Source organism: Notothenia rossii (assembly GCF_949606895.1).
Source record: "Notothenia rossii genome assembly, chromosome: 3".
NCBI lineage: Eukaryota > Metazoa > Chordata > Actinopteri > Perciformes > Nototheniidae > Notothenia > Notothenia rossii.
The window spans coordinates 17,879,765-17,907,149 of record NC_136901.1 but is presented as its reverse complement, the minus strand read 5'-3'; the positions used below and the strand labels follow the sequence as shown (position 1 = coordinate 17,907,149).

The 27,385-nt window shown below is 39.5% G+C and overlaps 2 protein-coding genes across 4 annotated transcripts; one reads left to right on the top strand and one right to left on the bottom strand.

The window, feature by feature from the left end:
* Positions 1–3,094: 3,094 nt before the first annotated feature.
* On the top strand, positions 3,095–5,194 carry LOC307032834 (uncharacterized protein; the record flags this gene model as incomplete). The annotated part of the gene is made up of 3 exons (XM_079671115.1): positions 3,095–3,245; positions 4,151–4,355; positions 4,501–5,194. Exons 2-3 carry the CDS (start codon positions 4,300–4,302, stop codon positions 5,192–5,194), a joined length of 750 nt encoding a protein of 249 aa, XP_079527241.1. The 5' UTR covers positions 3,095–3,245; positions 4,151–4,299.
* Positions 5,195–6,337: 1,143 nt separating this feature from the next.
* LOC307034119 (poly(rC)-binding protein 3-like) lies at positions 6,338–19,684 on the bottom strand. 3 transcript variants are annotated; one of them, XM_079672866.1, is made up of 12 exons: positions 19,575–19,684; positions 19,444–19,467; positions 19,333–19,365; positions 19,130–19,246; positions 17,418–17,549; positions 16,982–17,110; positions 15,691–15,834; positions 14,013–14,054; positions 12,672–12,750; positions 12,163–12,221; positions 11,332–11,501; positions 6,338–9,103 (listed from the first exon to the last, which is right to left on the bottom strand). In XM_079672866.1, the coding sequence occupies exons 1-12, from the start codon at positions 19,647–19,649 to the stop codon at positions 9,049–9,051; spliced, it is 1,059 nt and encodes a 352-aa protein (XP_079528992.1). In that variant the 5' UTR covers positions 19,650–19,684; the 3' UTR covers positions 6,338–9,048. The 3 variants fall into 3 exon arrangements, with proteins under 3 accessions (XP_079528992.1, XP_079528993.1, XP_079528994.1); XM_079672867.1 differs by having other exon boundaries at positions 12,672–12,747; XM_079672868.1 differs by having other exon boundaries at positions 15,760–15,834.
* Positions 19,685–27,385: the final 7,701 nt, after the last annotated feature.

Below are 27,385 nucleotides of genomic sequence, written 5' to 3'. Positions count from 1 at the left end.
ATGTTTGCAATACTGTGAGAACTACAGTGGCCGTGATCGTATAGTGGTTAGTACTCTGTGTTGTGGCTACAGCAACCCCGGTTCAAATCCGGGTCACGGCAGCAGTTCTAGTCTGCCTTTATGTTTTTGCTTCAGCCTACTTTCTGCATTTTTTGTTCATTTTCTACAGTTTAAAATCTGCTACAAAAGCAAAAACAAAGGGTTAGTGGTGCAATGGATAACGCGTCTGACTACGGATCAGAAGATTCCAGCTTCGACTCCTGGCTAGCTAGTCTCACTTTAGTAAATCAATTGTTCCTCATTTCCTAATGTGCTTCTCAAAAAACTGTCCGTCAAAGTACACCTGGAATGAGGGATCAACATAATGATGGGTAAATGGGCTTTCAACATTTCCAACAGTACTTCTCAACAAACAGTGCATCAAAGTCAATGAACATTTGAAACGAGGAACAACACTATTATGGCCCTTCAACATGAAACCAAGCGAATTTGAAGTATTTCGTTTTTAGCCTACGTGGGCTTTTGACTTCTGGTAATTTGAGCTCTACAGTAATGTCCAGCCTATCAGTACGTGTCTGAACTCTGTCAGTCATAGCGGGTATAGCTCAGTGGTAGAGCATTTGACTGCAGATCAAGAGGTCCCCAGTTCAAATCTGGGTGCCCCCTTTGTAGGCCTAAGTGTGCTTGTCTTCAGAATTGTATGTTTGCAATACTGTGAGAACTACAGTGATCGTATAGTGCAGGGGTCGGCCACCTTTTTGATATGAAGTGCCATTTAAAAAAAAAAATTGTTATCAGCGTGCCGACAATCGAGAATTATCAACGGCGGGGGGTGGGGGGTTAAGGAGCTTGACGCTCGTGAACTATCAGCCGGAGGGTGGTGGGAGCCTCGCTGCGGGGAAGCAGTGTGTGGACCTGTCAACGAAACTTACACATTTACCACATTTGAATAATTGGTTTAAACGGCATAATAATAAGGACAATCGTCCGTTCTGTGTTTCTCCAGAACACACATGTTATGATATTAGGGTCATGCAGAGTGAGATGAGATCGCTGTCCCTTCAAGAGAGAGAGAGAGAGATGTGGCTTGTGCATGTGTGTGTGTGGATGGCAGAGCGACAGTGAGGGGGGAACGTGTGTATGTTTCTGGAAGTGAAACGAGGCCATAGCCGTGGGAACATGTTTCAAATGGGGGGTGCTGTGGGGATGGCACCAGGGCTGGTTCTGACCAATGTGCTGCCCTATAGGCAAGATTTTAGCTGGCAATGAAAAACCTCTACAAAAGACCAATACACTACAAACAGAGAAAGATATTGACATGGTAGACAGCTTATATAAAAAGGCTTCAAATGTATTTAGTATTATAACATGTTTTAATTGGGGGGTGGACTTCACATCCTCTAGGGGGGTCCGGGGGTGCCCCCCCGGGAAGATATTTTTTACATTTTAAAGTAAAATGCTTCAATCTGGTGCACTTTGAGCGCCCAATTACTAGAGACTGATCTAGGGGGTACAACTCTAAACAACCAGAAAAAGATCGGTTTGCATTTTATTAATCAAATAAGTATGTGAACATTTTCAATAACCTACCATAGCCAATAACAAATAAATGTAACTTATTTTATTTTTGTTGTTCATTCATATCTTATTTTACCAGTTAACATTTATTTATTTATGTATATTTTTAAATCTCTCCAGTTTTAAATGATATTTTTGGTTTACTGTCCTATAGTAGGCTATACATTGGAATGATTTTAAACCTGTTTTTATTTATCCTAATAATTATAAAGGTGTGCCTTGGAAATATTTGTTTACATAAATTGTGATCAAAACGTTTGAGACTCACTGAGATCATTTTGACCAAATTGAACTAAACCCTCAGAGTCCTTTACTTCACTGAGCCTCTCAGTCTGACAGGACAGAACTCTCCCTCCACATTATTGTAGAGACAGCTTCTTATATCCGTTAGCGCAGCAGAAGCTAACAACAATCCCGCCGGCACCGGTGCACCCCCTCTCTCTATCTCTCTCACTTTGGCTGTGAGCTGCGGGCACCTGATAAGCCAACACCCCCCACTTTCATCACTACAGCGCCCATCGTACAGAGCAAATGGAAATTTAACCGGGGTGAAAAGGGTGTTATCTTTACTTAATTATGAATGTTGTTACATCAAGGCGGAAAATTCGTTTTTATTGTATTATATCTTGTAGAAGTGCAGATCCCCTGTCCTCCACCAGGGGGTGCTGCAGCACCCTCAGCACCCCTACTTCCCACGGCCCTGAACGAGGCAGCAGAAAAACAGAGGTCTGTGATGTATTTTGTGAAACAGAAGAACAGCTAAATAAATGCAACGGCCTCCCAAGAAGAGCTCGCCTCTCTCCAGTCATTTAAGCTAAAGTGGGTTATTGAACCTGAAGCTTGTTGCTGCTGCCCTCCTCGACTACGGTCTGGGAGCCGACAGGAAAGTTCAACACACAGATGGCCAGTCCGCCCCTTTGTCGCATATTATTTCGATGAGCAGATCGCCACTGGGCATTCAACTAAAGACACAGCCACGCAAAAACTGCGGCATTTGTACAGCTCCTTATGGGTACTGCAATTTGTGAAGTGCTTACCTCTGTGGTGAAACGATCAGCACTGCCACGGAGGAAAGCGGCAGAAAGTCAGCGGGGCTGCGTTGCGTGCATGGCTTCCTTCTGCAGGTAGACGCGCTCTGGCGGCGGTCTCGTTCAGGATCCGAAAATACAATTTAAATATTATTGCACACTTATTCCACTTATTCCTAGTGTGCCACTGGTTACGGTGTCGCGTGCCAATGCTGGCACGTGTGCCAGGGGTTGCCGACCCCTGGTATAGTGGTTAGTACTCTGCGTTGTGGCCGCAGACATCCCGGTTCGAATCTGGGTCACGGCAGAAGTTCTAGTCTGCTTTTATGTTTTTGCTTCAGCCTACCTACTGCATTTTTAGTTCTTTTTCAACAGTTTACAAGCTGCTACAAAAGCAAAAACAAAGGGTTAGTGGCGCTCCCGGTGAGTCGAGCTCATTCTTGGTAGCGACAGCCAATCACGTTCACGTCTGCTACCAAGATTCTACCAAGAATTGAGAGCTCTGGCCAATCAGCGGCCGTATTACTACCAAGAATTGCTCCCGCAGCAACCAAGAATTGACCAATCAGCGTCTCCGTAGGCGGGGCTACTCTGCGGACGCCGCGAGCGAGAGATTCACTTTTTCCCAACATCACGAAAGTAAGTACATCATCCTTTAACTATGTTAATGCTTATAAACTGTCATATTAGATGTATAGATATATTTTAACTAAACAAAATGTTGCACAGGGACATTTTACTAATGAGTAGCGAACCGGACATTTCCCGCCGTAACCGTTCCATGTATGTGATGTTTACCTACCGGCAGCGAATTATTATGGACATGTATCGTCAATTTAATGTTGACAGATCTGGCTAAATAACATGCCTGTTTATGACATTACCCAGCTTAAGTTAAGGACTAACATAACTACAAGCTAGAGAGAATCTCGGACGGGAGCGAGCGGAGCTTCTTTATTGTCTTATTTTTCTCCGTCACCGGTGGTGCAGCGACCAACGTGTTTTAAAAGTCAATTGAGTCTTTAACGAGATCTTTAACAGCATGATATGATCTACAAATAAAACAAGGGCAAAACAAATCTTGCCCTTGACTGTAAGCGGACACCTGTTTTTATTTTACCATTAATTGAAATACTAAACCTCACCTGTAAACAATGAAAGTCCGGGGGGGACAGTGAAGGGAAGTTACAATGCAGTTAACTCCAGCATATATTATGAAATACTTGTACTTGAGTAGGCAGGCCTGTTTCCATTGTAAGGTACTTTAATACACTATAATTGAGAGGCAATTATGAAATAGTTAGTATGAAGGTCGAGTTTTTCATACAAAATATAGGCTATTTATACATTTCGATTGATTGATTACCTTTCAATGCATAGTCTGCATTTGTACTTGTTTTTATTCATCTTTAATTTGTATTGTATGTAGTCATCAGTTTTTCTTTGAATCAATATGTAATCTTTTACAGCTTGTTTATTAAATATTTATTATAAATTACATATTTCTCAGTTTTTTTAAATATGACTATTTTCTTATTCTCTAGATGGAACCACGCTTTCGAAAACGGGACGGTATTCTCAACTTGACAGATACTTTGGAAGCAACAAAAGTCAAGAAGTTCTACGCACAAACTGGCTCCAGTGTGAAGGAAGGGCACCGCCAAAAAGAAGACCAGCTTTCCACCCCAAGGTGATGACTGAGACCACCATCCAGCTCCCAGAAGTGAATGTTGCAACTGTCACACAATGGTGAGTAAATAGGCATACTACATATACTGCAAAACTTGTAATACTTACCCAATAAAATGATTTACCGTTCAAAATAATCCCAACTCTTTTTCATTACAAATATTCAATTTTGTTCATTAATATTGATTGTTTCATGTTTCCGCAGGTTCAGCAGGCGTTGCAGGTCTCAGGAACAGCAGATCCTGAAGCAGGGTATCCCCGCTCCTGACGCTCCCATGGCAGGACCTGAGAAGCTTCTTGTGGCAATGCAGAAAGGGACATCTCTGTTTCCTTGCAGTTTGGCTGAGCCTCACACCTTTGTTCTGCCACCAAACACTGCTGGTGAGGCAAAGCTCCAGAAGAGACCCCAACCAGTGGCCATCTCCCAGGTCCCACCCCCACCTCCACACTATGCTCTTCCCTTCCTTGCACCGACTCCACCCTTCTCAACACCATACATGGTACCATCTGTGCAGCTTCCTCAAGTGCCTGGACCCTCACAGGTTGTGCCTGGAAGCTCTCAGATGATGCTTCTCAACATGCCATTGCCATCAGCTACTCAGGCGCTAACATCCGGTCAGAGTAACGTGCCGTACACCACACAGCAGTACAGGGAAAGACAAGAGGAGAGGGAGCAATCTGGATCAGGCAAAAGAAAATATGTCAAAAAGACAGACGCCATCATTTGCAAAAAGTGCAACAAAGACAGGAAGCCACCAGCCCACTTACAGCACTTTGGCAATTGGTACTGTGAAGAATCAGAGACCCAGTCCTATGAGGACTGGAGGGCTGTGCTGGAGCAAAGAGGGTATGGGAAAAAAAGAGGGGGGGGATGCACCTTAAAGGACCAAATGTTGTGAGCCGGTGCAACTTGTTCACTTTGTTATACTTTACACTGTTTTTATTGAATAGTTTTATTTTACACTTTACTAAACATATTGTAAGAATTGTTGTTGTTATTATTACTGTTGTTTTAAATATATAAATACATATAAAACAAGTATGGATGTTTCTGTTTTGAATATTTCATCATCATATTTCACTTTCATTATTGTTATATTTACTTAATACTTTGTTCTTAAGTTTTAATACATTTATTAAAAGTTGTAATTATAATAATAAATGCACAACATAACAATAATGCTCATACATATTTGTCATATTACTTATATTCTAAGTACTATTCTATATGAAGTACATCTATAGAAGTACTGTACAATGATGTACTTCCTTGCATGCTCCTTAATACTTCACTACATTTCAGAGGCAAAGATCTGACTCTGAACCTCATTGATTTGATAACATGAGTTACTTTGAAGATTTAAATTCTGTTACAAAGTACAATCATATAAACAGACAATGAATCACGAATGATTATGGTGATGATCCATTGATTTTATACACAACCCAAAAGTGTGGTAAAATAATAAATAAGCTCCACCTTTACATTTATGCATGTTCTGACATAAAGGGATTGAGCGGGATTCGAAACCGGCTCGCAGGGTGTATTTCGGCTACTTCACGGTTATCAAACATAGACTAACACGCTATGTCCTTGGCGCAGTGGGTTGGGCGTTGGTGTTTGGATCAGGGGGTCACAGGTTCAAACCATAGACTATATATAAAATATATGTATATATAATAATATAATATAATATGGGGTTCAAACCCCACTGCAGTCACACTTCACCCAAAATTGCTCCTGTGGGGATTGCCCACAGTTGAGTGTGTAAGTCACTTTGGATAAAAGCGTGAAACAAGTGACAAGTGATGTAATACACAGGGATCATATAGAAATGTTTTAAAGGGGCCCTATTATGCTCATTTTCAGGTTTATATTTGAACCTTATGATTGGTCAACGTCTTAGAGATGAAGACCGTTTACATGCACAAAACCCTATAGAACACACTACAGGAAAGGGAGCACCCCTAAATGCATAATGGCGCCCCTTTTAATTTTCCATGCGAGGCAGCAAAGAGAAACGAGAGAAAAACTAGTCACAGAAAGAAAAAATGAAACTTTATTAGTTTTTATACTTACCAACACTTTGAAATTAAAACCTATGTCATTACTCACAACTAATATAGATCTGCACAGAGCAAATTAATCAATCAAAAATAGTTACGAAGTTCTATCACTTTTTTCCCAAACTGCAATACACACAAATAAAAGCTGAAAAAAACCCCCAAAAAGTCTAGTCATTCTTTTGTTCTTGCTGTTGCTGCCACATGTAAAGTGAATACAAATAAAAAGTGTTTAGACGAGCTACACAGCTCTCCTGTGTCTATGCTAATAACTGAATAAATAATTGCACATCGCACCCTATTATTGCATTAGTTGCAGTTTGTTTCAAAATTGTAGAATACTCAGGCATATAGACAAATGTAAGTACAGTTTCAAACAATGAATATTGATGTTATTGAAATCACACTACCATGGCGATCAAATTCCTATCTTTGTCAAATGCACATGCCGACTGTGCTAATAAGCCTTATCAATCCTTGATTTTCTATGTTTTTCAATGCTTTTACATGTGTACTTATTTGAAGCAAACGCCTCAGTACACGCGCACTGATAACAGTTGAATAAAAGCCATAATACCCTTGAGGATTTTCTATACCTTTACAGTAATGTTGGGAAAGAAAACCCTCTTAGATATAAGCCAACTGTCTTTGTAAAGCAAATTTGCCCCAAAAAATATTTAATTTACTCATTTGACAAACATTCCCATTGAAGAACCAGCTATGACAACTCATAATAGAAAGAAACACAAATTCATAATTTCAATGCTAGCACTACTACTTGAGTTCACATCAAAATGTAAGAATTATTGCAGAATAATCATTGACTATGTTCAGTATAGCGATACAGCATTTGTCCTTTTACATAATCACATGTATATTACCAAAGCGCTTAAGACCCTTAAGAAGTTACAGGAAAAGTTAAACATGTTGGTAATGTCAACCTTTTCCTTTAAGCTCAGCATAGGCTACTGAAAAATAAAAACAGAAAAAGTTGAAGTGAAGTAATTGAGACAATTAAAATGCAGAATGTTCCTGTTTTGGACAGTAAATAAAGAAATTCGACAATAACATTCAACAGCTGTTTGTATTATGTCAAAACTTAATAGAGCTCAGCTGATCAGAAATGAGATGACTCAAGCTGTCCAATATTTGAAGCATCATCCACACCTCCCTCTCAAATAAAACACGATACGACAAAACTAACTTAGCTTCATGATCAACGAAGAAAAAAAGTCACATGTGCATCACCACACCATAAATAAATACATGCTGGTTCAAAAACCAGTGAAGCCGGAATCGTCATCCAACCTGTCCTTTGTCAAATAAAAACAATGACATAGTCGTGACAATAAAAAGACATTCAAACCTAAAGCGTCAAAAAGAAAAGACAAGATGAACAATCTTGAAAAAGAGACTTCCATGGGTTCCCCCCAATGAACCCCTGAACATTCCTCGGCCCAAAAAATACCGTTTGGCTTCGTCCAAACATTTAGGCCTCTTTGCCTTAAAAGTAATCTTCTTTCCTTTGTTTTTTTTACTTTCAAAGGAACCACATTTATTTTCATAAAAGGCCGAAAAGTTTGGACGCAACACTTTGGCTTTAAAGACCAACAAATTCCTCCCACATCAGAGGCATTCCAGAGTAAAGTGTTGAATAGTCTATTGCATGAGCGCCGCGTAGTCGACTAATGTGCTAAACCACAAAAGTCCTTGTACAAAACAAATACAGTATAATAATAATAAGTTAGCAAACAATCATTACAATTTTCAGTTTGTGTTTTTTTAGCAACTGATTTTTCACTAATTCCCATTCATGCATCTATATACTAATAATCGGTGTTGATAGAAGGAGGCTCTGTCGGAAAGTTTTTCATTTGGGTGGGGAGCAGGACTAGATGTGAATGGCCAAAAATGCTGAAAATGTTTGCGGAAAAGAATGGGACATATAATAATAACATTTGAAGGAACACGTAGACTGAACAGGTTTACTGAAATGCACAACGATACGACACTGAAACATGCAATATAAGCAATAATGTAAATATAGGAAACTAACATGTGAAGGGAGGCTCTAGGAGTGATACCATTGGCTTAAAAGGGTCATGTGATGCAGCAACAAGTCATGGGTAGAGATTGGATTTAGACAAAGATGCAATTTAGGACAAAACCAGAACAGTCCAATTTTTTTTCTTTCCAAAAATATATTATCAAAAAAGGTCAATTTGGCTACATCCCACCACACACTCTGCCGATAGCATCACTGCGCAGCTGGAATATGCGAATAACTACGTTCTACAAAATAAAACTTAATCTTTTACAAGTTTATACTTTTGAATGATGTTCTATGACGCAGCACAGACAGAGAGAAAAATAACGCAAGAGATAGAGAGAAGAAAGATTAACACAAGTTATTCCTAATAAACATTCAACATGCTTCAACAGTTTTCTAAAAAAAAAACTAATCAACAGAGAATCTCTTTTTTGTAATTCTTTTTTTTTTGTATTTAATTTGGCTCTCTGAAATAAAAGCGAGCGCACATCCCTCCCCAATGTATAAATAACTTTTGAACCAGGGCGGGAAGGCGGACAGATTTTCAGGGAGCCAGAGCCAGAGTCCGGAGGGCTTCATCAGGGTTGTCTGCGGTGGTCAATCGCTGGAAAGGGCCAAACGGAGGAGCCAGTCAGGGATTCAGGACGTGGTCATGGAAGATGGGTCGTTCCACATGGCCGCCACGTCTCTGAACCTGTGGGAGGACCATTGGTAATTGAGAAATAATTTCCTTAAAGTAACCTGCTGTTTTACATTACATAACTTTTCTTTTATCTGAAGCTTTCCCCCAAAGTGACCCACAATAAGTGCATTCAACTGTGAAGAACTCGGAATAGTAACATTCGCCTCAAATCAGCCAAAAAGTTGTAAGTGCATTGGTTTCAAATGAGCCAAAGTACTTGATTTGAGCAATGATCAATCTGAATACGTTATGTATCCTGAGGGGAATTGGATTTCGTGACAGGTGCTTCATTTAAGAATAAAATAACATTTAATAAACAGCTAAATGCAATTTAAAATGTGCCCATATTACCACAATATTGGTGAAAGAAAATATTTCCAAATGTGTGTGTAACAAATTAATATGAATTATTATATGAATTGCTGAAAAGCAGATTATTGCTCAAAAATGGACAGTAATAATTCTAGGTGATCATTGCACAGTAGAATATTAACTAGAGAAAGCAATTCCTGAAGAAAAAAATGTCTGACGCAAATGAACTAATGTGTAAGAAGAAAGTGAAGAAGCAGGAATATTTGGATAACAGGGAAAGGGTTCCATATGAATGGACGTCAGAGAAAAAGTTATACACATTAAAAATAGGGGTGCACCGAATGGGAAATTCTTGGCCGAAACCGATACCGAAAATAGGAAACAGTTGGCCGAAAACCGAATGCCGAAAGGCCGAAAATGATTAATAGAAATATATATATAGATATATATATATATCTATATATATATATAGATATATATATATATATATATATAATGTATACATTTTTTACCAATGTTGTTCAGCTACCTGATTATGGAAAAAGACATGATTATGGCAAAACTTAACTTAAATAATAATCACTATTATGGGTCCATAAAACATTTATTCAGCACTTTTGAATGCATACAGTACATTAATTCCAAGTCAAGTGCATTTTCTTTTCTCTGTAGGATAACTACAACAAAGTGCATTCAGAACAAAGCCAAGCTGCTTTAAAACTGCATAAACATCTAGGCCAGTAGGCCTACAACAAAATAGTGTAAATAAAGACTAACAGCCAGGCCTTCAACAACAACAAATGCACCTATAAGTGCGTGCATGCATACAAATGTGCAAACTGGATAAATCCACATGAATGTAACTATTTACAAATGAAATTACAATTCAATTTCAAGAATCTGTAAATAAGGCTGTCTGTCCTCATAAGCAAAGTAGTAAACATTGTATAAAGATACATAAAGTGAAAACTGGATACAAAATCCACAATCAATTACAAATTAAATTACAATTTCAAGAATCTGCAAAGAAGGTGGTCTGTCCTCATGAGCAATGTAAACAACATTGTATCATTTAGATACCGAAAGTACAATATATTGAACACTGTGCTGCTGTCATTTCCCCCTAATGATAACCTGAGATGGTGAATTATAACTCACAATGAAAATTGTTCAGGAAAGTGGGTGTAGAGTAGACATGTAGAACTAGATAAGCTTATGATAAGCCAGCCTTGTCTACTTATTAAGGAAAAGTGGGAGGTTATTTTTAATGAACATTAGCTTCTCTGCTTTATGAGCCATAAGTCTGTTCCTCTTCTCATCAAGAACATGAGAGGCAGCGCTGAACAGTCTCTCGCTGTCAGTGCTTGTGATTTGATCTTACTCCGCATATTTGTCCGGGTGTTTTGATTTCAAGTGGTGGAGTAATCCCGAAGTGGTGAAAGTCTTTGCAGTTACACCCCCTCGAGAAATGTCAGCTGAACACGTTTTACAAATCGCAATCCGCGCTTCTTTCTCTGATATTTTTAAATATCTCCAAGCGGCAGACATGTTGGCTTTGAGCCAGCCGCGAGCATGGTCGCGCGCCGTGCTTGTCGCCGCGTTTTGATTACGTCATCACAACAACACGTTAGCTTACCAACGTAACCCTGTTCCCTGACATCCGTGATATTTTTTCGGAAGCCGAAAGGGCCTTTTTAACCATTTTCGGCCGATAATTTCGGCGGCCGAATATTCGGTGCATCCCTAATTAAAAAGGTTCATGAAACTCACAATGTATAAAAAATGTAAAAGATTTAAGGTTTCAACACATCATCGAATACAAATGTGGGACATTTAAGTGTTTAACTCATCAGGGATGAAGTCCAGGTGCCTGTCTTTTGACTACTGACTTGTAAGACCTGACTCTCTGAATAAACGGTGTCTCTGACCTTGCATTGATGAGGTACTGGGCCAGGCTGATGTTGGCGGGGGTCCCTGTGATGGTGATCTGGCGCTCCGATGACCCTTCCATGGCGTTAGCAATTTTGATCTGTGCCCCAGACATCTGACGGATCTCGTTGATTTTGGTTCCCTGGCGTCCGATTATGCAGCCTATTAGCTGGGAAGAAAATGGGGACGGGACTTAGGATGGCCAGAACAAATCAAAGACACACCCTGCACTCGATGTGATGCAATACTACGGGTCACTGTCAGCCTTTCAACCATAACTCTTATATTCCTTTCATTGGGGCGGCAAGTCTTTTCCATTAAGGCCATTCACTTTACAAAGCCAAATGCCTTTGGCTGCACTATATCTCTGCTGTGGTTCCTCTATAGCTGCAGCTGTCAGATTGTATTGCTAGAAGCTAAAACGGGAAGCCATATTAAGAGATAATAAAACTGTTTTTTTGACTCTGTGGTCGAACAACATCTTTGAATTTGTGCTTTGATGACTAATGCCTTGCTTTGTTCCTGTGCAGATTTTTCAGGAATTGAACGTATAGTTTTAACACTGTTTTGTATTAGTTGTTGTAATCTTTATAGCCTGGCATCATTGTTGTGACTTGCTTTGGTTCCAATGTCTCATTGACCTTTATTTTCCGAATGTTTTAGTAAAGGGTATAGTGTATTGAAAGTGTAACAGAAGAATTATGAACATACATTATAAAATCTGTGACTTTTGTTATAGTGTCGTCAGATCAAGGCAAATTTGTTATGGAAAATTAAACAGAAAAGCACTCATGAGAAGACATGTCACACATGAAGACAAATGTACTCACATCATTGGGAATGGTGAGTTCATGAGTACTGGCCTGGTTACTGGCATCCAGACCTGCTGCTGCACACAGGAAAAGGAAATACAATAGAGTTTGGCACATTGAGGGAGTGAACAGCATTGATGAGATGTAGTCCATGGTGTTATTTCACTCCCTGACTATTGACCAGTAGAAAGTCTGGCTCTGTGAAACTCCTATCACCTGACACTTGATTTCTACTAAAACAACACGAGGCAATTGCATCATTACAGAAAGATACGAAGGGGACACCAAAGAACAAAAGAAACCTCAACATCAACAAGAGCAAACCACCAGCAGGCCATGTCAATGGCAGTGCACCACAGAGACCATTAGGACAACGACGAGAAGAAGAAGAAGTAGAAGAAGAAGAAGAAGAGTAAAGACAGGAAGAGAAAGAGAAAAAAAGGAGGTAGAGAATGTGTTTGTCTCTACAGGTAAAAACGAGAGAAGGAGCTTTGGTAAAGAGGGGCGTCGTGTAGGTGGGTACGTACCGGGGAAGGCAGGGGTGGTCTGTCCGAGGGGGTTAAAGGGGGTTTGCTGCATAGCCAACTGGTGGAGCTTGCTCAACTGCTGAGGGGGGGAGGAGGAGGACAGCAGTGCTATGAGGTCATCGTTAAAAAAACACACTCTCGAACACACACACTCACACGCACAGACACACACAAACAGGTCTGTCCGAAATGCTACAAGAGTAGAGAGGATCTGAGGAGTAGTAACAACACAGACAGGTGAAGGACAAAGACTAAGAGATACAAAGAAAGAGAGCAGAGAAGAAGAAGAAGCTCATGGAGGACTTGGCCTGAGACTGTGGTGATGGAGTAACAACCGGTGACTACCATTTTAGGGTGATGTCAGGTTTACCATGCCATTTTTCAGCAATGGTCCACTTGCACTATTTATGTCACAGGTTCATCGTATTTGACATGCCTGGGACTTCCATTGCCAACAACTGTAGCTTCTGCAGATAAAGCCTTTGAATCTTGACTCTTAATTTCCAAATTGGCTGCACGTTCATACTCTCAAATGGTTAGATGCAGATGCTTGGTTAGACACCCCTTGACTTGACTGTTCTCACTTTTAGTGTCATTTTTCAATCTGCAGGACAGTCTTACAGACTTCAACAAGTGGTTAACATTTCCTAATGTATGTGACATAAGATACATGTTACTTTTGATACACTTTGCTACCTGGCTTTTTCCTTTACTCTAGTCCAAATGAATATGCTCACTGGCTATAGGCAGATTTGTGCACCCTAAACTAACGTGGGTTCATTAACCAAGCCAAAATTAGACAAGTTTGGTGTGAGGTCGCTTGAGGAAAGGCTGATCATCTCGTCTTCCATTTTCTTTTTTGTTGTTCATTTGGGAAAGGGGGAGTTTCAGATGTTTTTAAAGGAAACTCAATCATAAGTCACAGCCACAAAATCTGCCTTTCATACTATTTTTGTCTTTTTTTTAATTCTTTTTTTTCTTGGTTCTGTATTTGATTGCATTATTTTTAACTGGCAAATAAGTCTTCAACAATTTCACAATGGCTCCGGTTACTATAAAGCTGCAACCCTATTTTATGCATGTTCTAGTTGATTTGATATAACCGTAAAACCACCAGCCATCAGGCCAAGCTCCATGAGGTTATATGCCCAACAGAGGGCAGGGAGGAAATAGTCAGAAAAGTTAGAAGATAAAGGAATTACATATCAGAAATAAGGTTGTATTAATATTAGCAATTAATATTAATATGAGTGGAAAGAGAGTAAAGAGCCTGCAGATTTGGATGCAGTGACAGAATAATGGAGCGTGCAGTGTGCACTGCCTCGTGGGGTTCGCACTCACGTCAGGATGAGGGATGGCGTACTGTCCTTGAATGGTATAACCCTGGAAACAAGAGAAGAGCTTATTGTTATCTCATTACACCAGCGGAATAAATATCAAAACATATAGCCTATTATAGAAATATATTTTTGACAAGGGAAAACTAATCACTCTACAACAAACTATACGTGATGTAAAAACTGTTGACTACCACACTCTACAGACATATTTTTATTTGATTTTTTATCCCTACAAATTCATGCACTATTCATACATCAGATCCAGTTGAACTCAATCAATAGGGGACAACACAGACAGTGGGGGGGTGAGGGGAGGCGTGAGGGAAACCAGATGAGCGGCCCTAAAACGAGTGATGAGATTGAGCTTTTAGGTGGTGGTGGGCCACAGGGGTCAGAACTGAGCTAAATTAGAGAGCGAGCAGTGGTAGACCGTCACCAGAGAAACAACACGTCTAGTCTCTGCATTTGGTCAGTAAGTAGATTTTGTATTAATAAATAAATAACCGACATCTAAATGTAGGTATGTTTTGTTTTCATACATTTCCATGAGAATATTTGAATCAAATACAATTCAACTTCATATTTTACAGCTTTCTGTTCATTGACGAGAACAACACTTAACCTGTCACTATTCATCGAGTATTGAAAGCCACATTGAGCATGCTAATGGGAGTCTTATATAGAAATTATTCAGCCACTTTTGTAATTATGAATTCATTGATCAATTTAATTAATTGGTTGTTACATTTAGATTTGCTGATTTTCCTTATCCTATGATACAGCAAACTGAATATTTGGGGGATTCTTCCAACCTTAAAGCTACTTACTTTCTTTTATATAATAGCTTCAACTCTAGCGTTTCATACGGATGTGATTGCAATGGTTAATTTATTTTCTTCAATTGAATTAAATGTTTATCTGTTTTTATCAACCATGAAAATGATCCTCAGTGTTTTCACATTCATCTCCTGTAATTCACACCCTGTCCAGTAGGTGTCTCTACGGAGTTTCCCTTCCTTTGTGTACACCTGATGCTCCCCTGCATGGGTCGCTTCGAATTACCTTCCTGAGTAAGTCCATTTAAGTGTCTCTTTCAGTGTACAGTAGGTTCTATGTTTGACTTCCTTTCAATCAAGCTCACCAAGTTACTTTTGCTCAATCACTATAGGATGTTGTTGGTGCTTTCTTTATTTTAATTTGAGTTTTTTTACAATTTCTTAAAAAATATTTGTATCATTGGCTGCTACTTCAAGACTTAAGACTGTAACACCACTGCTGCGAATTAACCCTCTGCAAAATATACATGTACATGTATACATGTAATGTTATTACTAGAAGCTATTTCCACTACGGTTTATGTTAACTTACATTTATAATTCAGCTATGTTTTACCATGAATGTGTGCTTACCTCGTTATTTAATGTGTTAGTCTTTTCATTTGTTTTACCTTGGATTTGAACTCTCCCCTTTGCTGTAACAAAGTACGTTTTAAATAAGAATTTCAGATTCTTATGGCAGTGTTTTGTTAATCTCTTTATCCAAGTTCTGGTTTGCGTGGCTGCAGGTCATGGAGGACAGTGAGGGCACAGTGGACAGCAGTGATATGTCATGCTTGTCAGGGGGGCTCAGGGGGAGTGAGGGAGGGAGGATAAGTGAGAAAAACCTGGTGCAACACTAACAGGCAGTGGCTGGTGCTGCAGTAAGAGGCTGAGGTTGGCCGTGGACGCCCCCAGTGGGTCTGCTCTTACCTGGCCACCTGAAAAAATGACAGGGGTGGAGGCAGGCTTGGGGCGGTAGGGGATAGTGGCACCTTTCGGTGGGGACTGAGGAGAGCAAAGGAGGAGAGAGTGGGGGGAAGAAGAAGAAGGGGTGAGATGTGGAGAGAGTGTTAGAACAGAGAGAAAGAAAGAAGTTGCATAAAGTGAAACCAAGAGGGACAGTGCCTTGGGGAGGACGACCTGTGACACAAAGTGCTCTTCAGTGTGTTCATGCCCACAGAAAATGTCCAAATCGTGGTTCAGTGCACAACTAAACTTGGATTTACCTGGAACACCACTTTCAACTGGATAATGATGAGTCTACATACTGTGTTTGCAATGTCTAAAGTCCATGTTTGAGAGACTTACAGTCATGTCACATATCTCCTAGTATCCATGGCTGGTGCCATCATGAAGGCCCAATGGAGAACTGGCTGTGCAGATAGTTCAAATGAATGGTGAAGGAGACGGAGAGACAGTGTGTAGCCCTTTGACTTAAAGCATTATGACTTGTTGAGGACAGTAACAGACAGTTGAGTTTAAGTATTTTCTACCCTGCAAAATACAGTCCTAATTGTTTGATACGTACTTCATTTCTGCTTTTTGTGACTGGAGCAAGCTGGCTAAACTGTCTATATACAATATTTAGACTGCACAATGAGGTTTTTGATAAATAATTTTCTGTAATGTAGATACAATTACAATGTATGTAGTACACTTTTCTGTAATTGATCATATACATTCAAGAAAAGAGACTACATTTCTAGTCTCATATCTCTATATCAATATACTATCAATATTGCCCGACCTACTTTCAAAATGTACAAACCAAGACGTCAGAGCACAAAAAAACAATCAAATGCATTGGTTATGAAATAGTAAATATAGTAAATAACACAGTAATTAACATTTTGTAATCAGAGATGCAGATAAGCCTTCAAATGCTCTAGTATGTGCTAGTATTTATAGATTTCATTGTTATTCAACACATAAGCACAAAGGATTTTCAGAAAATGAAGCCGAATGTAATATAAAATATTCTATTTATCAATTGTGTTTTGTATTAAATTGACTGGCTTACATCTTAAAGATTACAACTGTAATAAAACAACTATCTTTCATATTCCATATCAGGCATTTTAATGAAATGATTCAGATTGTGGTTCAGTGTGAATCGTGTGAACTTGACATTTCCCTCTCTGTGGTACTGTACCTCCAGCATCACCACACAGATCTGTTTGACACACTGGATGATGGCTTCAGGCGCTCCGGAGATCGTCACTGCTCTCTCCGTGGAGTTGGGCAGCATGTCACCTGCAACCTGGACCTGAGCTCCTGTGGACTAATATTGAAATCATCTGAATGAATGCATTGACATGTATGTAAAGGGATACTAGAGCAGAAACACACTACACATGGGGGAATACAAAAGACAACAATCTTAAATCCATTTTTTAGGAACTACAGTTGAATAGAGTTCAAAAATAAATAAATTACGCCATGAAGTAAATAACAGCTTAATGCGTATTTAGTCTAAGAGAAGACATGGTATAAAAACATGAATAGCAATGTCTTTGCTTTAGTTTTGCCTTCAAACAAAGTATTCTAGTTAGTTCAATGAAATAGAAATAATAGAATGAATAGACTACCTCTCTCATTTCTTTGATTTTGGAGCCTCCTTTCCCGATGAGAGAGCCGCACTGGCTGGCCGGGACAACGAGCCGGAGGGTGACCGGGGGTTTACTGGTGGCCGGACTGTTGCTCATAGAGTTTATTATATCCTGAGGGAGGAACACATGCTGTTATCAGACCAATATGTATTTACAGAGGCAGCAAGTTTACTGCACCACAAAGTCAACTCTTTTAGATATGTGCACATTGTATTTTTTCCTTAGATGTTATATTTATAAATATCTGAAAATACTTGACATTAATAAACCTTATATGTGTTATTAAGAATAATTTATAATATACACCTTCTACCTGATGAATAACGGTTAAAGGGCATTTCCTCTGTGTGTTTACATCTGGAAAGTCCTCTTATTTTCCACCTACAGACTGATGTTGTTCTGGTTTGGCCCTGCTTTGATGCCCAGATCTAAACCTCAATGCTGTGCCTTTTCCAAAGGGTGCTGCAAGGTTAGATCAGCATATTTCTGTCCTACATAACAGAGCGAGCCTGCTTTGTATTCATTAGGAGACGCAACAGTACCGACAGTGAGGCCAGGGTGGGAACTGAGTACTTTACTTAAATACTGCACTTAAGGCAAATCTGAGGTACTTAGCATTTTTATTTTAATGCCACTTTCTACTGTCTATATATTTGTATTTATACACTTTCATGTACAAATGCCAAGTATAATTCAAGCTTCTCAGATGTGAGGATATGCAGCTTTCCCCCTTAAATAATTGTGTTCTTTTAGTTTGAAAAAAGAATCACTGTAAAAAATGTCCCTATTTCGAATCCATGCTATTGGGAAAGTAATCAGCAGAATATTGCAAAAGGAAAATATAAAAAAACAATATTCACAACAAATGAACTACATCAATTAAAAGGGCCCATGTCATGCTTTTCCTGTTATCACCCATCCCCTTGTGTGTTATGAAGGTTTTTCTGCATATAAACGGTCTGCAGAGTCAAAACCCTCAAAGTACACCCTGTAGCGAGTAAAACTCTAACACAGAGAAGACCTGTCTATGCTGCCCCAGAACGCCTCGCTGGACATTTCTCTTTTTCCATTGTGTTCTTCCTGGGTACAGTGACGTGTACCCAAATGGACCAATCCGTGGAGCCGTTATGTTAAGTCCGTGGATTGGTCCACACACACACTCAATCTTTTCTCAGCTGCAGCTCCTCCGATTTCTCCTCCCAGAGACGGCGGGACGCGGCGAGGCTGGGAGTTTGTGTGTGGCTGCGGGTGTGTGTGTGTGTTCGGGCTGGGTTTCATAGGGAGGGGGGGGGGGCAGGAGCTCCAACAAGCCGTTTACGACAGAGAGTGAATACACATACTATACAGAGATGCTGTATGAGAAAGCAATGTGAGTTTGGAAAATTGAACAATATAAATCTATTCTAGTAGACCTCAACAATGTAGTAGAAATGGCCCTGTCATGGGACCTTTACATAATAATTGATACAATTGAATAACAGTACGTTCTGTAAAACGTTTCGCCTTTCTCTGCAATAAGTATTTTTAATTGTCTTCTGAATATGCTTATATTCTTTTATTTCACTTATTTAAATCTAAGAGTACTTAAAGGAGCAAAGGATCTGAGTACTTCCTATACCGCTGTAGCAAATGTAGTGCTTTGATTTAGTATAGTGCTGTACTTTAAAGTGCTAAAATGGTGAATGTGTTACCTCCTCAAACTTGTACGCTATCATGGCGAAGGCCTTGAAAATAGCATCTGTGGGCCCGGTGATGGTGACTATCCTCTCAGGGCAGTTCCCCTCTGAGATGTTGATACGTGCACCGCTCTACAGGCCAAAAAACAATTACAGGATTAGGAAAAGACGCATATGTTAAAAGCGGTAACAATACTTTTCTAAAAAGTCCTTCTTACATCTTCACGCATTTTCTTCACTGTTTCTCCTTTCTGGAAGTAAAAAATAAATAAAGATATAATTGCTGTAGGCGATATGACTTTGTACATGGTGTGCTGTGTGTGATATACCTTTCCAATGATGCTTCCAACCTCCTGCAGACACACAAACAAACAATGTTAAGTGTATAAGGGCTTGACGTCACCTATTGTTACCAGGCACATTTTAGGAAATATAAACAAGTGGCCGCGTGTCTCGGTACCTTGCCGTGCATCAGCAGCCTGATAGTAAGGGTCACGTTCAGGCCTCCTTCTGATTGGACCTTGATGGGCTCCATGTCGGGATTGGATGTAAAGGAAGGGGCGTGGTCACGTGAGAGAGGAGTTCAAGGGCCAACGCGAGTGTGATGGTGGAGTCAGCCAAGCGGTCACCTGCCAGAAAAAAGAATAAAGACAACTGTTTCAAATATTTTCCTCCGCGTTTCCTTGCTCTAAGGTAGGGTTTACTTATGTAAAAATCCGCTAAAACAGTATAGTTAAGTGCTTAATTTAGGTAGGGAAATGTTAATATTCATGCAAAAGGTGAAAAAAAGACAGATACAGCCTGCGACTCTAACGATAATCCCATGTGTAATACTTTTTTAATTACTTTAAAGTCATTGATCTTTAACAGGACAGTTTAATGCTTAAAGTAAATCATTGAAACGGGCCAAAAAGCTCCTGGTTTACTGCAGTTTGTGATAATTACACACAATCACCTCGTATAAAAAACTGGATAATTGTAGTTATATTCTACCAAAAATAACAATGGGTTAGTCCATCTCTTAGCACGTTCTGATTACTCTGTCTATGTCGCTCAACCCCATGCCTATTAGTTCTTATGGAAAAGGTGAAACTTTAAGAATAGCACATAAATATTCATTTTCATTTGTAAAAAAAAAGTAATTTTCTTATACATTAGGTCCCTGTAGTTTCTAGCAAATATTTATCAAAGAATAGAAATCGTTAGGGATTGCTGCAAATGAATAAACATGTCATTCAGTAAAACAATGTAGTTTTAAAAATGTTTTTAGCCAATAATTATAGGAAAAATACTGTAGATACATTTACTGTTGTCTTTCATAGAAAATACACAGAATATCACCAAAATTAGCCTTTATGTTCAGTCGTATTTAATTGGCTGGATCGAGGTCTTATCGAGGGTCCTGTTGTTTTACGTCTTTATTATTTCAGTTTTGTGCTTGCATATTGGGTCTCAATTTATACTACCACATAACAAACCTGCAGACTTGTTGTATTTAAATGCATTAAGCACTGTCTGAAACTAACTGGAGCCCAGCATCTAGTTTTGGCCCCGGGGGAACAAACATATACATGCAAAAATCTAAATAAACCAACATGTAAATTGTTGGATGTAAATATGCTCCAATAATCTTTGTTGCATGAAAATAAATGGTTCTAAAAGTCTAATGTCGTGCAATAGTTTGCAATGAAAGCGATTGAAAAGTAGGTCAGCATATGTCTCTTCAGTCACGAGATGAGCCATGGAACGTTGAGCGCCATATTTATTTTTATCAAACCTATTTCAGCTGGAATCCATCTAATTCTGCCTGACATATGATGTAATGACTCAAACAAGACGTAATTGAGCAGAGCGACCACAAGAGGGCGCTGCAGCCTGACACTAGAACTGCCATGCAATTATTTTATTCTCGGACACATTTAAATCCACGTTCAAAACTTTTTCCTAAAAACTGTAATCAGAATTGTCCTTTAACTTATCAGGCATGTTTATTGTGAGCTTTAAGAGGATATAAGTTTATCCAGCTTAAGTGAGTGCCTCCAAATGATGTAAACATAACTACATTGAAATGAAAGCTTCCAAATTTAATATATTATCAAGAAAAAACACATTTATTGTGTTCGACTGCATCAAGTCAAGTATTTTTCGTTGAAATAGTGTTTGTTTATCATTAGCTTGACTTCAAAAATGATAAAAAAGTAAATGAAGAATAAACCAAATTGAATACGACCAGGTGGATTCTGAGGCAAAGAGAGATCAATAAAATGAATAAATATTTCCTATTTCTGTTCCGGTACAATGAAAGGGAGTTGCATGCTATCACGTTCACACCATAAACCTCCACGTCTAATGCTACACTTTGCCACATATTGATATTGATAGACACTTAGAGGGAAACTTCTACAGCATATAGAATGAGTTGAATCATATTTGTTGCCGACGGCTACATGTGTATATGTTGAAACGAAAAGCAGCTGACCTTGACTGAAGACACGTAATGTCCCTGTCTGCCAATCAGAGGCAATGTTGCTGTGAGGAAATGGAAATGTCTTTCTTTCCTACCTCCCTTGACTCATCTCTTATTTGATTGAGACACAGTTATGGTTTAGGAGAAAATAAATAGGGGAATTGGACATTAGTGCATCAAAATGACGCAATACATCCATTGGTTTTGAAAATGTAGCTGTACGGTCCTCTCTGTCAGCTTTCATCACCAACACAATTTAACATCTTAACTCCCCTTAATGCAGCTGGGATTGACTACAGATCCATCTCTTTACACATGTACGTCTATAGGGGCACGATGAGACAGGTGGTGATACCGTCAAATCACTGCTGACACATTGCATAGCAAAACAACTTCCCCTAAATGTTTTTATGAAACATTTGTTATTGTTGTGTTAATGACACTGACCATACAGAGAAATGATAAAGCTGTAGCTTCTAATCTGAAAGCAGCTACAAGTATCAGTGTCTGCACAGATAAGACACTTAAGATAACCAAACAAGGATTGCTACAACAAAAAACAATCAAGGAATATAATATTTATCTTCAACTTATACTCACATAACTTTATTTCAATATCATGTACACTTGCAGTATTTTTTATACTTTCCCTGGGATAAAATCTCTCTTATGTAACCGGCTGTTTTTATGTGTACAACCTGGATCTGTAATTATGTTTGGAGTGATTATTACTAAATACTTGTATTATTGTATTGTGTGTTCCTGGCAATTTAAACCCTGTTAAACTGATGGAATAACTTCGTCTTATATAAAGTTTGATTTATAGCTAAGTACAATGAAACCATACCTGTTGGGCTGGGACAGTCTAAAAGGGGCTAAATGAAAAGTGAATGTCAGGACTGCAGCGGTATAAAGTTATTCAAACAGTTCCTTTTTTTTACAACATACTGCGAGTTGTATTTATAGATTCAAATGAAACCCACGGATTGTTAAAAAAGGCAATTTATTTTCCAAGAGAAATCCAGAAATCATTGCTCCTCTAATCTAGCTTGATGTGGAGGGATGTTGGTGGGAGGCCAGGGGGGATAAGGGACAGGGATTCTGCTGCCAGCTGTCTCTCCAATCTCCCAGAGGAGACCAGATTACATAAAAAGCCTTAATCTGGGTTTAAGACCCAAGCCAGCGGTGCAGGTCCTCTCCAGGGGCAGGAGGGGGGGACAGGGAATACAAAAACTCAAAGATCGACGACGGGATTCCAGCTAACATAGACTCATCCCCTTTCAAGGCTACACATTGGGTTTTGGAGTGCTTATTTATTTTAAAAGTTGATGACTCATAGCTTTCTCTTTGATACTCCTGAGACTATTTTAGCACAATAATAAAAATGTCTTCACTGCAAATAAAACTCTAACTTCCATAGATTAAGGTCAACAAAGACGATTCTGTTGGACCTCGGAGACAAACAGGGTCAGCGTTAAGAGCTGCGTTTGAATAGTGCACCCAGTCTGTGTTTTGCTCTTGTAGCATCATAGAATTAGGTCAAGGCCCTGTGAATCATTTGCCCCAATGGGCTAAAACCTTCCAGCAAATCGGCAATTGTTTGAAATTATTCCTGCATTCTAAAAGCGAACAAATATCCTCATAAAAGCTCATGTTTGTTCCTGCTCGGCGCCCCCTTCGGATCATTTGAAACATATTGCACATGCGTTCATTTGTCTCTTTGTTAATCAGGCAGGAAGTTGGCGGGGGGAGATGAGAACCACAAAGGGATGGCAGGGAATGTTTCATGACATCTGACGGGGAAAGTGGGTCATGCTCGGTGTTGCAGTGCTGCTAGCCTCCTCCATGGCGGCTATTGAATTAATCACGCTTTACGCTCGGCTGGACAACGCAGTGCACAAAATGGCTCCCCCTCCACTCGCCTCCCATCTCTCCCTGCGTCTGCTCGCCACAGAAAAGACTTGTGCATTGCTCTTGAAGAACTTCTATCGAAGGTCTCCTCTCTTTTTATCTCTTTATGCACTCCCAACAATAAGGAGATGCTGCTCTTATGCAGAGCCGCTGATGTGTAAATGATGCAAAAACACTTAACGCCAGGTGGAGAGGAGAAACCTGCAATGTGAAAGTCAAGATGTTTCAGAGAGGAGGAAAGATTGAAAGGGCTAGAGTTATTGATCATTAATGAATATTGTTGGTTTAAAGACATAATATACTGAGGCTATCTGCCTCTTAGTACTCTTTGACTGAAGAAGGCAAGTATTGCTACAGACATGGACGTGTCTCATTACAGCACTCACTGCGTATATAAAACTAGATCCCTCTTGATCAACTTGCGTTGGCCTTTTGTCCATAGTCCATTCAGTTCAGAAAGTGAATGATGAATAAAACAGAAGGATTTATCCCAACATATTTAATATAATGTCGTTTCACCTACAGCACATTTCTTTCTCATTTATGGTCATTCATTCAGTATGAAGACAAAAGGTTTAAGATGCGCATGTGGACAGGAAACAAATCAAGCTGTTGCTGCTTGCACTTCAATTATGAATGATGTCACTGTTGGTGGAGGTAACGCAGTCCAAATATCCAGTATGAAACTTGTGTATTTAAAAAAAATTGTAGCACTTTATAAATATGTTTTCTGCTCAAGCTAGGCACTGATCATTCTTAAACATGTTTTAAATTGTCCACATTGTTTGATAGAATTGTCATTGATTCTGATCCTAATTAGAGTTATTTTAGACTTAACTTATCAACAAAAACACTGAAAATCCACCATGAAAACGAAATAAATGATATGAAAATACATTACTGTGATAGAAATCTGTGCAATATTTACACTAAATGTATCCAGTCGTATGAGAAGAGTTTGGCAACATATCAGAGGTTTTAATACACAGAGATGCAGTCAGTTGTCAATATAATGGAGGACAGAGAGACACATCTGAAATCCTGTAGGAAAATCATTAAATGGACGGCCGGCAGTGTAATCTAGGCCAAAGCCGCCGTCATCTGTTCCACCCTAATCCACATATCTACAGATATGTCATTATGATGTTTTGCTATAAACCCTCTGACTTTACGGCAGAGCCTGAGCTAAGAGGCCGAGGTTAAAAAAATGAATCTGTAGCCTAAGAGCAACATTTCTCATTCGTAGCCAGATTGAGCAATACATTTGAAATGAGAGTCTAATGGATAAACATTGTTTTATCATTGCAAGGAAAAATGAAAAATCTGCATGAAATTAATGAAAGATTACATAATGCATTTTTTTAGGAGCGTATCTGGGAACCTTTCTTTACTTACTACATTTGGTATTTCAAATGTTTTTGTGCGTGTGACGGTTCAGTATTGCTAAGAAGACATGCCCAAAAACGTAACCGAAAACAAAGTCGATCTGTGCCATTCCCAAGCTACAAAAACACGTGTGACGTTTTAACTTTGTTAAGACTTTATTCTTGTACTGTTGATAAACAGATGTGTTTTCAATCAACGCAACATCATTCTGAACATTGTAGATTACTTTTATGTAAGCTCAGGTTAAAGTCCAGTTTGGCAAGCAGCTGTTTTTCACTGAAGGATGGTGAGTGAGAACATGTTGGCTGAGAGAGAAGTAAGGTTGTTCTCAGAGTAAAAGGATATGGACAAACTGCGTACAGTTTGTCAAATGACCTGCTTTTACTTCTATTCTCCTACCTTTCTGACGGTTTTCGTTATATTTGAAAGTCCAGACTTTATTACAGAGTTCTTAATATCCTCATCGCATTTTCACTTCAAATACAAGCACCTTTTCAAAAAATGTAACAATGAAAACCATGTGTTGGTAAATAAAGACTAAATGCACACAAATCTAGGCGGCTCTATAGGACAAGTCACCATATTTTACCATTGTTATCTGATGGTTTAGATGCTGTATTCAAATGGTTTTACTGTGATTTTCATGTTGAAAATCCTCATAAATCTACAATTGGTCAGAATGATTTGTTACCCTTTTTTTTTTTTAAATCATTTATTATTAAAGAGTCGCTCAGGCAGATAATGAAATGGACCAAAAGAGGAGGTTTTGTAATGTAGCCAATACGTTCGACCCACGTCCGGGGAGATCTCCTAACATACATGTTTGTGCTCCAATTAAGGCCGAACAAAAGGGAAATTAGAGCGCATGTAGGGCAGCAGAGGGGGAGTGCAAAGGGTGACCTCGTCAATCCATATGTTTTCACGGGATCTGCTCAAAGCACCTCACTTCTGCATGAAGGAACCTCTCACTTTCAGACCTCTTTTGAACAACCCCTAAGTTTGTGACTGGCAAAGCAACAGGGGTGAGGACTGACAGGAGCAATGAAACAAAGGAAGATAAATAATTGGTCGCTCCTGTCAGAAACAGTAACTGAGGGAGATCTAGAAGAGGAGTTCCACTGAGGATTGGGCCCTCAGTTTGCTGGGATATGAGCAGCTCTTGTCTCGTCTGGCACAGGCTTTTGTTGAATGTGGTGCTGTGCAGCAAAGTAGGGGGGGGGGTAGTCTACCCCACTGGCCTTCCTATACGCCACTATGACAGTGCTCTCAAGAGCTGTCAGCCCACATCAGCAGCGCAGCATCCTGATAGCTCAGCCTGAATCACAATCAAAACCACATCCTCACCACTACCAGTCAAATCAGAGAACGCAACGAGGAAGGAAGGCCAACTTTAGCTAAGTTAAAAGTACCTCGTGTTGGCTTCAGATAGTCCAAGTGAGATGGGTGGTCGGTGGGGGGGGGGGGGGGGGGGGGCTGTTTAATTGAGTCGGCAGTGGCACAGCTTAAAGGGCTTTACAATGCGGGCACACCATGTTGTGCTGTGAATGCGGTGCTCAGAGCAGAGCGTTAAAGTCGGCCATTTTAGATTTGCCACAATTTGTAATGTGAGATCACTGCTTGTCACAAAGTCATGGCTTCCATACGGCAAGCTTTTCGCCGAGCAGTCATGCAGAATGGCTCCAATGCCCCTTTCTGAAGAGATTCCTCCAAAACCCCTTTGGCTCTATTTGAGTAATGCTACCAATAGTAAGAACATCGATTTTTGACTGCGTTATTACCAAACAAAGGAGTTATTCATTGCCGTATTTCAAGTCGAATACAGCATTCGAGGTAACGACGGATGTCATTTTTGGTCTTTGACTGGCCGAGAATGAGGCCATCAGCATCACTAATATCAGTCTGACGGTAATTGGAATAACGAGCTTTGGGGGGGCTAATACATATATTTTCTAGTGACCGTCATGTTACCAATCCTGCAGTGAAAATGGTCAGCCGGCTTCATTGTTAAACCGCGGATTTCCACTTGTTCATGTTTCACTCAGGGCTAATTCTTCAACAATAAATTCCCTTATGCTTGAATCTGAACAAAGACAATGACTGATCAAGAGACACCCAATAGCCCAAGCCGACAGTCCATAAAATGTACTATTCTCTTGGGAAACCCAAAATATTTTCAGACTTCATGCAGTGCGCCCCGAGGATAACTTCGAAAAAAATGTTAACTTAATCTGCTTCAAATAACCAAATTACATAACGCGTCAATAAGTCGATCTGTGTCACAGCTCATTATCAGGATAACCATTATGCCTGACCGTGGGTAAGTTATCAAGTTAATTAATTATTCATAGCATTACCCGGCTCAACATGATCCTGTATTTCATGCAAGTTTTTAGCAGTTGGATGCTTTTTAAAAAGTCCCCATGGAATGTGTTGTAAAAAAAGAATGTCTACTACCATCCTTGTAATAAAGACCAATGCTTACCTTTACCTAAGCTTTACCAAAAGGA